This window comes from Cherax quadricarinatus, chromosome 38, assembly GCF_038502225.1.
Source record: "Cherax quadricarinatus isolate ZL_2023a chromosome 38, ASM3850222v1, whole genome shotgun sequence".
Lineage (NCBI taxonomy): Eukaryota > Metazoa > Arthropoda > Malacostraca > Decapoda > Parastacidae > Cherax > Cherax quadricarinatus.
The window spans coordinates 9,293,026-9,305,675 of record NC_091329.1 but is presented as its reverse complement, the minus strand read 5'-3'; the positions used below and the strand labels follow the sequence as shown (position 1 = coordinate 9,305,675).

Here is a 12,650-nt window from a genome sequence, read left to right as displayed (position 1 = left end):
CCACTTCTGTGCTCACCCACAGCCTATATACCTGCTCGACAGTTTTCACACTTTCATCTCATACAGAGAGTCATTCCTTTCAATACATTACTTGCCGTCAGTAACACTATTGGCTGGTGGAACAGAGTCACAAGGGGGAGACATAAATGAACTCTACAGTTATGTCACAATGAAAGATAACCTACTAAACAAGGGTGCATATCTAAAATGGAGTAAAAATAAATTATATTCATAATCACTGATGCATATGTATGACATCTTACAGATGTGGCTAAATATACAGAAAAACACAGTACCTAGTAGCCTCAAAGTAAAGATGATGTAATTCCACTGTTCAAGGTAATCATGAAGCAGTGAGGGATAAGAGAGGGCTTTATTGAGAAGGGTATTGCAAAGGGGTAGGGGAAGGGAGGGAAAAGACAAGGGATTGTACTTGGTATACAGCCAGCTGGACAGGGTTCTAGCGACTTCTAGGAGGGCCTGCATTTAGTATACAATTTTAATGATGGACAAAATATAGCAATCTGGCTACGAGGCTAATTGTATGTTATATAACACCAGCCCTGTTTTATATGCATTTCCATAGTTGGTACATTTCAAAACTGCATCTTCAGATTATTTAAACAATAAACAATGCATTTAGTATTATTAAAGGATCTTTTCTCTTTCATTAAACAGAAAATAGATAAAAAAATATGATGTTTCTGTATTTTGTAAATGACTTTGTGTTTTTTACAGTGAGATTTTTATTCATGCCTCAAATATATGGTACATAATTACAAAAAAAAAGGTAACTAAGATAAATGAATATATATATATATATATATATATATATATATATATATATATATATATATATATATATATATATATATATATATATATATATATATATATAGACGGCCGACTTGTTGAAAAAAAAAAAAAATATATATATATATATATATTATATATATTGTATATATATTATATATATTATATATGGGAGACGGCCAACTTGTTGAAAAAAAAAATATATATTATATATATATATTTATATATAAATTATATAGTATATAAATATATTATATATAATATATTACATATTATATATATATATAATATATTATATATTATATATATATAATATATTATATATAATATATATAATATGCCTCGGTGGGAGACGACAGACTTGTTGAAAATATATATATATATATATATATATAATATATATATATATATATATATATATATATATATATATATATATATATATATATATATATATATATATATATATATATATATATATATATATATATATATATATATATATATATAATATATATATATATATATATATATTCACAAAATATGTATATATATATATATATGTATATGCAAGAAACCCAAACTTTTCAACAGTGGCTTGAAGAATTGCAGTTTGTGTATTCCAACCTACTGAAAACTACCACATTGTTCCATCAGTATCTCAGAGCCAACATTTTACATTTCAGGGCTGATGGGAAACCAACTTCATAGAGTGGTGCAATATTTACATAATTATTAAAATGAATGTTTAGAAAAAAAAAAATAGCCATCCCGTTGTGCACAATGACACAACACCGCAGGTCATCAGGGCATGTGGTCCTTGGTACCAGTACTATCCCAGGTTCTGCAGTAGTGCTGGTGGAATAGGGTTGTATAGTCACTTTTCATGCAGGATAAGTCATAGGATCTCTGCTTCCTCTTACAAATATTTGTGGTTTGAGCAGTTAAATCAGCAAAAGAACATATGATTCCTCCAAATGTCCCCTCTCAGTAATATGTACTATCATGGACATTGAGAGGATTAGCAACCAACTGTCTTTATGTACACTCACATCAGAATCACTGGACACAGTCTTCATCATACTAAGACACTTGCACAGAGATTACTGGTTCCTCCAATCAGTCTCTTGGCATAATCAGAGCTGAATGAACCAAATTTAAAATCAGTCCTTTATATTCAAGAGTCAAAAGCACTTCTGGTCAAGATTGGGGCCGGTAACCCCCAAGGCGAACCCTGGTATGTGCACTGCCCACCCTCAATCCCTGCCTCATTTGACCACTCATGTACTATGGTGACACTACACTGGGTAAGGACCAGGTGAGTTGATCTGGAACATTTCATTAACAGTTGTCATTCTATGGAGACATCTTTGGTATCTGCCCTGATACTGATCACCATAATTAAGTGTATATGTGAATGGTCAAGTGAGAAGATGGGTTACTGCTCCCTGATACCATGCGGTTCTCCTGCTTGGGTAAGTCTGCCCAATCAGACAAACTGATTTTCTACCAGAGAGAGGGCTGAGGGAGCAGTTTAAGCTTTTCCCGTGTTCATGAGTTGAGCCATGGGTGTTTGAGGCACTCTCCAGCAGTAGCTCGTTCTGATGTGTCAAATGCCAGCATAGGATTGAGAAAATCACTAAAAGCACGTGCCTCTTCTTCAGGCCACTCATATTTCTCTGTCAGTACCTCAAACATGCCCCATGGACGGAGCTTTGTGATATGCTTAAGGTCCCCTAGAAAACAAGAAATGGTTTATAATTAAAAATAATGCATATAAAAAAATACTTCACATTAAAGCAAATATATGAATGGTTTTGTGTAAGAAATTGTTTGGTTATTTATAAAGCTATAACAATTTTTTCAGAGATTTGCAACAAATGCAATAGTACATATTGCATGTTATATTATTGTATAGCACTGGCATACCTCCTTCAATATCTGAAGACAGCTGCAAAATTGAAAAACTATGGGGCAGCAGTAAATGTGGATTTATGACTCATAGTGAGGAATCAAAGCTTGAAGAAAGAAAATATTTGACCATAATAAATTTAGTAACAAATATACTGCAATAGTCATTACAAGTTCTAGCTCTTGGTCCTGCCTCTTAATGTTCAAATGACTTGTGTGAATTTGCCCTGCTGATTCTCATTTTACACACAGTATGTGTATCATTATTACACTTATGGGCAAGTACTACACTCATAGGAGTCATACAATGCCTGGGAAATGAGAGACAATTATTATTAAAACATCGGTCGTTTCCCACCAAGGTAGGGTGGCCTGATAAAGAAAAACTTTCACCATCATGCCATCACTGTCTTGCCAGAGGTGTACTTCCACCACAGTTATAAAACTGCAACATTAATACCCCTCCTTCAGAGTGCAGGAACTGTACTTCCCATCTCCAGGACTCAAGTCCAGCCTGCCAGTTTCCTTGAATCCCTCCGTAAATATTACCCTGCTCACACTCCAACAGCACGTCAAGTCCTAAAAACCACTTGTCTCCATTCGCTCATATCTAACATGCTCACGCATGCTTGCTGGAAGTCCAAGCCCCTCACACACAAAATATCCTTTACCCCCTTCCTTCAACCTTTCCTAGGCCAACCTCTACCCCGCCTTCCCTCCACTATATATTTATACACTCTCAAAGTCATTCTATTTTGTTCCATCCTCTCTACATGTCCAAACCACCTCAACAACCCCTCTCCAGCCCTCTGGATAATAGTTTTGGTAATCCCGCACCTCTTCCTAATTTTCAAACTATGAATTCTCCGCATTATATTCACACCACACATGGCCTTCAAACATGACATCTCCACTACCTCCAGCTTTCTCCTTGTTGCAACATTCACAACCCATGCTTTGCACCCATATAAGAGCAATGGTATAACTATACTCTCATACATTCCCCTCTTTGCTTCCATGTAAGAAATTCTTTGTCTCCATAGACTCCTCAGTGCACCGCTCACCTTTTTCCCTTTTTCCCCTTATCTTTCATAGACCCATCTGCTGACACATCCACTCCTAAATATCTGAATACATTCACTTCCTCCACACTCTCTCCCTCCAATCTGATATCAATCTTTTGTTACCTTTTTTTTCTTTTTTTTTTTTTTGTTAATCTCATCACCTTACTCTTTCCTATATTCACTTTTAACCCTTTGACTGTCGCAAGGCCCTTTCTGAAACTGTCATTCTATGTCAAAAAATTTTTGGAAAAAAAAAAAATTATTTTTCTTGTGAAATGATGGAGAATCTTTTCCCGATGGTAATGACACCAAAAGTATGAAATTTGGTCGAAAACTCATGGAATTACGCTCCTGCGAAGTTAGTGGTCTCGGCGACATATACGCATCGGCAATTTCGCTGACTGAGCCCTATTTTTGGCCAATTCCACCATTCCAGTTGACCAAACTCATAGCTATTTCTTTAGAACTCCATTTTTTTATCAATTGAGTACAAGAAACCACCCATTTACCAATTTGAACTACCCAATTAAGTGGTCAGAAATTGGCAATTTGGCCAATTTCACGCAAATTAAGAAAGATGCCAATTTCAAAATAGGGTCCAGAATAAACAATGTAGACATTCTTGGCACTAAAATAACATATCCTCTGTTCATTAGTCACATCTCTAGGCCCCTCTTATATTACTATTGCTTTCTATTTTTATTTTTTATTCATACAAAAAATAGAAGATTTACCGTTATGCAGACTAGTGCATTATTGTAAAAATGGTATAAATAATATCAGTGCACTAGTGAAAGAATATAAGACTCCCCAGATGACGTGTATTGGACATGTAGTGTGATTTCCTTATTCTTGAACACTGGTAAAAATTGAACATTTCCGCTATTTTGAGCTCAATTTCAAGGCCGTTTTCATCATGAAAATAATCAAAATCATCTCTACTTTTGTAATATGTTTTCCATTTTATCACATGAGACCATGAAAACGAGAATACAACGAAAAATACTATACGAAAATACATCTCAAAGTCGGCGTTTTAATAATAATAAAAAAAAAAAAAAAGGTCGGAGTTTTTTTTTTTCTCGTTGTGCACTGCGTGCTGCAGGATTTTTTTTATATGGTGCACACTGACCACACAGACCCATTTTCTCACATGTGGGCCTACCAGCTTTCTCCTGCTTGATTTGAAGCCGCTAGAATTATTGAGTATATATATACGTCCGAAACACTGGCTCGTAAGACGTACATATACGAACAAAACTGTCAAAGGATTAGCTTTCTTCTTTTACATACCCTACTAAACTCATCCACCAACCTCTGCAATTTCTCTTCAGAATCTTCCAACAGCACAGTGTCATCAGCAAAGAGCAACAGTGACAACTCCCAATTTGTGTTTGATTCTTTATCTTTTAAACCCCTACACCTCTTGCTAACACCTGAGCAATCACTTGTCTTACAACCCCATCTATAAATATATTGAACAACCATGGTGACATCACACATCCTTCTCCAAAGCCTACCTTTACTGGGAAATAATCTCCCTCTCTTCTACATACTCAAACCTAATCCTCAGTATCCTCATAAAAGCTTTTCACTGCTTTCAATAACCTACCTCCTATTCCATACATTTGCAGCATTTGCCACATTGCCCCCTATCCACCCTGTCATACGCCTTTTCCAAATCCATAAATGCCACAAAAACCTCTTTACCCTTATCCAAATACTATTCACCTACATGTTTCACTGTAACACTTGGTCTACACCCCCCCTACCCTTCCTAAAGCCTCATTGTTCATCTGCTATCCTACTCTCCATCTTACTCTTAATTCTTTCAATTATAACTACTACACACTTTACCAGGTATATGCAACAGACTTATTCCCCTATAATTTTTGCACTCTCTTTTGTCCCCTTTATACAAAGAAACTATGCATGCTCTCTGCTAATCCCTAAGTACCTTACCCTCTTCCATACATTTATTAACCCCTTGAGGGTTTGTGCCGAAGATCTACAGCTTTACGTTGAGGGTCCAAACCGTGGATCTATGTCATGAGCTCAGCTCACTCTGATAAGCTGTGAGCGGTAAATTTTGGCCTTGATATGAGAGAAGACATCTATGTGGTATGTGTGCACCACATAAAACAAATCCTGCAGCACATAGTGCATAATGAGAGAAAAAAAAAAACAGACTAATTTTTGATTAAAACAGCAACTTTGCAGTGTTTTTTCCTATGTTTTTTATAGTTGTATTTGCGATTTCTTGGTCTCATTTGATAGAATGAAGACATATTACAGAAATAGAGATGATTTTATTGGTTTTAGTACTGGAAATGGCTTGAAACTGAGCTCAAAGTAGCAGAAATGTAAAATTTTTGTTGATGTTCAAAAGTAAACAAATGACCTCACACGTCTAATACACGCCTGCTGGTGGGTCTAATATACGTTCACAAATGTTCTGATATTATTTATACAATTATTACAATATTGCATAACAGTAAATCTTCTATTTTTTGATTTGAATAAAAATTCATTATGTGAATAAAAAATAAAAATGGAATTCATCAGTAAAGCCTGAAAAGTAACTAATGAACAGAGGAAATGTTAGTTTAGTGCCAGGAATACCTGCATTATTTATTCTGGACCCTATTTTGAAATTGGAGTATTTTGAACTTTGCATTAAATTGGCCAAATTACCAATTTCCGATCACTTTATTTTGTAATTGAAACAGTTGACTTGGCAAATTCTTGTGCTCAATCGATATAATAGAAGTAATACTAGTGAGATAGCTAAGAATTTGGTCGACTGGAATAATGTAATTGGCCTAAAATGGGAGTCAAAGTCCGCAAAATCGCCGCTGTGTAAATATTGCTGACACATCAAAATTCGCAAGAGCATAATTTTGTCAATTTTCCATCAAATTTCATACTTTTTGTTTTATTACCTTCAGAAAAAGATTCTCTACCATTTCACAAGAAAAAATAACAAAATTATTTTTTGAAAATTCTTGGACACTGGTGCACCCTTCGAAATTTGGCCTCTGGACCCTGAAAAGGTTAAATAAAAGCACCATCCACTCCAGAACTATATCCCCACCTGCTTTTAACATTTCTATCTTTATCCCATCAATCCCAGTTGCCTTACTCCCTTTCATTCTACTCAATGCCACACGAACTTCCCCCCGCACTCACAACTTCCTTCTCCTCACTCCTACAAGATGTTATTCCTCCTTGTCCTATACATGCAATCACAGCTTCCCTATCCTCTTCAACATATAACAATTCCTCAAAATATTCCCTCCATCTTCGTGATATGTCTAACTCTCCATTTAATAACTCTCCTCTCCCATTTTTAACTGTCAAATCCATTCGTTCCATAGGCTTCCTCAACTTATTAATCTCACTCCAAAAACCTTTTCTAATTTACAACAAAATTTGCTGGTAACATCTCGCTCACTTTCTCATTTGCTCTCTTTTTACACTGCTTCACCACTCTCCTAACTTCTCTTTTCCTCTCCATATACTCCTCCCTCCTTGCATCACTTCAACTTTGTAAAAACCTCTCAAATGCTAACTCTTTCTCTCTTACTTATCTCTTTACATCATACCACCAATTGCTCTTTTCTCCTGCACCCACTTTCCTGTAACCATAAACTTCTGCTGAACACTCTTAACACTACATTCTTAAACCTACCCCATTCATCTTCAACCCCATTGCCTATACTCTCACTAGCCCATCTATCCTCCAATAGTTGTTTACATCATACCCTAAATGCCTCTTTTAGCTTATAAACCTTCACACCTCTCTTACCTGCTGCTTCCATTTTCCTTGTATCCCATCTACCTTTTACTTTCACTGTAGCTACAACTAAGAAGTGATCTGATATATCTGTGGCCCCTCTATAAACATGTACATCTTGAAGTCTACCCAACAGTCTTTTATCTACCAATACGTAGTCCAACAAACTACTGTCATTACACCCTACATCATACCTTGTATACTTATTTATCCTCTTTTTCTTAAAAGATGTGTTACCTATAACCAAACTTCTTTCTATACAAAATTCAATCAAAGGGCCTCCATTATCATTTACACTTGCCACCCCAAACTTACCTACCACACAGTGAAGGGTAGCTTCATATTTCTGGATCAAGAGCCCTTCACTGGCATCGAGGCACTTCCCATGAAGGGTGGAGATTTAAAGATATGACCTTACCCATGTGTAGAAAGTAGGTGCAGCTCATTAAGACAACTGTGTGCCACTCCAAGAGTTCACAGGTACTGATCCTCTCTAACTGTTTACCAACACCAAAATATTATGCCTTTAAAGAGCTACCAGAATCAAAGTTGTTAGGAAACATTTCTTGCACTTCTTGAAAAACACTAGTTTCTCTACTTTCATGCACTGTACAGTGAACATTTGCTGCATTATTTAGCCACCGTCTTCAATTATTTTCAGCAAATGGTAGAGAAATGTGTGTGGGGTGTTTACATCCAAAGACTGAAAACTGAACTCATTCACTCAGGGTATAATGTGGTATGCCTGTACCAATATGAATTTAATTGTATAATATCCTAAAGACTTTCAGCATAATGTGTGTATTACATTGAGGGTTTTTTGTTACATAGTACAAAATTCATTTTAAAAGTCAAATTGCAATAAACTATGTTTTATAATAATAAAATAGGAATTGTTAATTTTTCCTATTGCACCAGTCACTTTCAAAGCATTTCTGCATTATATTCATGAGTTTTAAATAAACCTAGAAATTATTCATGTTTTTGCTTGACAGTATGAACAAGGCAATCTGTGCATACAACACAATAAAGATAACAAAAATTATATACCTTACATATACATACCTTTCTTATCAAAGAATTCCTTTGAGTATTTGCCAGACTGAGCTATATGGCGTGGAATTTTTCCTAGGAGCTCAATTATGTGTGCTAAGTGGTCCTCATCTCGTGTGTAGTCAGCCCCACTGTGAGGCTCAAACAAATAATCTCCAGTTGCCAATTCAAAAGCCTGAAAGAAAAATCAATGCAGAGTCATTTCCATTTGTATGAACAAAATATTTAGCAATATACACTGAACAAAAATTCACTCCAATGAATATGACAGAGTTAAGTAACATTCTGTATAGGAACTGCATGATCAAACCAATTTTTTTTTTAACCAAAGTGCAATTAATTCAGCCAAAGGACCAAGGTGTTAGGCACACATTTTAAACTTAATATCTACAAAGAGCATTTCCCCAGTGCAAGAAAAACAATGAAGATAAGAAAAAACTAGGAATTGCTGGGAGATACAATAATAATTATTGTACTGTATTGACATAATAAAGTGCCTGTGGAATGAGACTCAGTCAGGTTTAATTCAAGAAATGGTAGGTATATAATGTCAGGGAGATTATGAGACTGCTGAAACCATCTCCCACTCCACATGAATTCTCACTGTAGACAATGTTGTTGACTATCAACAACAGAGAAGCAGTTATAGCAATCAATACAGCCAATGATCTAAGCTTAGAATGCAGCTCTAGTCATTGGAGAGCAGTACAATGTGGTTCCCAGCTAGACTGTATTGTACCATATTTCATGAGGTCCTAAACCCATGTGGGTCATTCAGTATAAAAGGTGGAGGTTCAGGTATTAGGTAGATGGCGAGAATATTTTGAGGAACTTTTAAATGTTGAGGAAGAAAGGGAGGCAGTAATTTCATGCACTGACCAGGGAGGTATACCATCTTTTAGGAGTGAAGAAGAGCAGAATGTAAGTGTGGTGGAGGTACGTGAGGCATTACGTAGAATGAAAGGGGGTAAAGCAGCTGGAACTGATGGGATCATGACAGAAATGTTAAAAGCAGGGGGGGATATAGTGTTGGAGTGGTTGGTACTTTTGTTTAATAAATGTATGAAAGAGGGGAAGGTACCTAGGGATTGGCAGAGAGCATGTATAGTCCCTTTATATAAAGGGAAAGGGGACAAAAGAGATTGTAAAAATTATAGAGGAATAAGTTTACTGAGTATACCAGGAAAAGTATACGGTAGAGTTATAATTGAAAGAATTAGAGGTAAGACAGAATGTAGAATTGCGGATGAGCAAGGAGGCTTCAGAGTGGGTAGGGGATGTGTAGATCAAGTGTTTACATTGAAGCATATATGTGAACAGTATTTAGATAAAGGTAGGGAAGTTTTTATTGCATTTATGGATTTAGAAAAGGCATATGATAGAGTGGATAGAGGAGCAATGTGGCAGATGTTGCAAGTTTATGGAATAGGTGGTAAGTTACTAAATGCTGTAAAGAGCTTTTATGAGGATAGTGAGGCCCAGGTTAGGGTGTGTAGAAGAGAGGGAGAATACTTCCTGGTAAAAGTAGGTCTTAGACAGGGATGTGTAATGTCACCATGGTTGTTTAATATATTTATAGAGGGGGTTGTAAAGGAAGTAAATGCTAGGGTGTTCGGGAGAGGGGTGGGATTAAATTATGGGGAATCAAATTCAAAATGGGAATTGACACAGTTACTTTTTGCTGATGATACTGTGCTTATGGGAGATTCTAAAGAAAAATTGCAAAGGTTAGTGGATGAGTTTGAGAATGTGTGTAAAGGTAGAAAGTTGAAAGTGAACATAGAAAAGAGTAAGGTGATGAGGGTATCAAATGATTTAGATAAAGAAAAAATGGATATCAAATTGGGGAGGAGGAGTATGGAAGAAGTGAATGTTTTCAGATACTTGGGAGTTGACGTGTCGGCGGATGGATTTATGAAGGATGAGGTTAATCATAGAATTGATGAGGGAAAAAAGGTGAGTGGTGCGTTGAGGTATATGTGGAGTCAAAAAACGTTATCTATGGAGGCAAAGGAGGGAATGTATGAAAGTATAGTAGTACCAACACTCTTATATGGATGTGAAGCTTGGGTGGTAAATGCAGCAGCGAGGAGACGGTTGGAGGCAATGGAGATGTCCTGTCTAAGGGCAATGTGTGGTGTAAATATTATGCAGAAAATTCGGAGTGTGGAAATTAGGAGAAGGTGTGGAGTTAATAAAAGCATTAGTCAGAGGGCAGAAGAGGGGTTGTTGAGGTGGTTTGGTCATTTAGAGAGAATGGATCAAAGTAGAATGACATGGAAAGCATATAAATCTATAGGGGAAGGAAAGAGGGGTAGGGGTCGTCCTCGAAAGGGTTGGAAAGAGGGGGTAAAGGAGGTTTTGTGGGCGAGGGGCTTGGACTTCCAGCAAGCGTGCATGAGCGTGTTAGATAGGAGTGAATGGAGACGAATGATACTTGGGACCTGACGATCTGTTGGAGTGTGAGCAGGGTAATATTTAGTGAAAGGATTCAGGGAAACCGGTTATTTTCATATAGTCGGACTTGAGTCCTGGAAATGGGAAGTACAATGCCTGCACTTTAAAGGAGGGGTTTGGGATATTGGCAGTTTGGAGGGATATGTTGTGTATCTTTATACGTATATGCCTCTAAACTGTTGTATTCTGAGCACCTCTGCAAAAGCAGTGATAATGTGTGAGTGTGGTGAAAGTGTTGAATGATGATGAAAGTATTTTCTTTTTGGGGATTTTCTTTCTTTTTTGGGTCACCCTGCCTCGGTGGGAGAAGGCCGACTTGTTGAAAAAAAAAAAAAAATATATATATATAGTTTTATAGTAGGAGGTTGGTAGACAGTAACCACCCAGGGAGGTACTACCGTCCTGCCAAGTGAATGTAAAACAAAAGCCTGTAATTGTTTTACATGATGGTAGGATTGCTGGTGTCTTTTGTCTGTCTCATAAATATGCAAGATTACAGGTATGTCTTGCTACTTCTACTTACACTTAGGTCACACTACACATACATGTACACGTTTATTTATGCACACTCATCTGAGTTTCCTTCGATTTTATCTTAATAGTTCTTGGTCTTATTACTTTATTTTATTTTTTTTTATTATCACACTGGCCGATTCCCACCAAGGCAGGGTGGCCCGAAAAAGAAAAACTTTCACCATCATTCACTCCATCACTGTCTTGCCAGAAGGGTGCTTTACACTACAGTTTTTAAACTGCAACATTAACACCCCTCCTTCAGAGTGCAGGCACTGTGCTTCCCATCTCCAGGACTCAAGTCCGGCCTGCCGGTTTCCCTGAATCCCTTCATAAATGTTACTTTGCTCACACTCCAACAGCACGTCAAGTATTAAAAACCATTTGTCTCCATTCACTCCTATCAAACACGCTCATGCATGCCTGCTGGAAGTCCAAGCCCCTCGCACACAAAACCTCCTTTACCCCCTCCCTCCAACCTTTCCTAGGCCGACCCCTACCCCTACCCCTACTCTCATACATTCCCCTCTTTGCCTCCAAGGACAAAGTTCTTTGTCTCCACAGACTCCTAAGTGCACTACTCACCCTTTTCCCCTCATCAATTCTATGATTCACCTCATCTTTCATAGACCCATCCGCTGACACGTCCACTCCCAAATATCTCCTCCATACTCTCTCCCTCCAATCTGATATCCAATCTTTCATCACCTAATCTTTTTGTTATCCTCATAACCTTACTCTTTCCTGTATTCACTTTCAATTTTCTTCTTTTGCACACCCTACCAAATTCATCCACCAATCTCTGCAACTTCTCTTCAGAATCTCCCAAGAGCACAGTGTCATCAGCAAAGAGCAACTGTGACAACTCCCACTTTATGTGTGATTCTTTATCTTTTAACTCCACGTCTCTTGCCAAGACCCTTGCATTTACTTCTCTTACAACCCCATCTATAAATATATTAAACAACCACGGTGACATCACACATCCTTGTCTAAGGCCTACTTTTACTGGGAAATAATTTCCCTCTTTCCTATGTACTCTA

General features: G+C 37.0%; 1 protein-coding gene across 2 annotated transcripts in view; it reads right to left on the bottom strand.

Moving 5' to 3' along the window:
- Positions 1-1,358: 1,358 nt before the first annotated feature.
- LOC128692997 (SR splicing factor protein kinase) overlaps positions 1,359-12,650 on the bottom strand; it is a 308,083-nt gene continuing 296,791 nt past the window's right edge. For both annotated transcript variants that reach the window (XM_053782432.2, XM_053782431.2), the window contains exons 11-12: positions 8,650-8,812; positions 1,359-2,549 (exon numbers count right to left, since the gene is read on the bottom strand). In XM_053782432.2, coding sequence (XP_053638407.2) covers positions 2,365-2,549; positions 8,650-8,812 — 348 coding nt within the window. In that variant the 3' untranslated portion in view covers positions 1,359-2,364. The remainder of the gene's footprint in view (positions 2,550-8,649; positions 8,813-12,650) is intronic.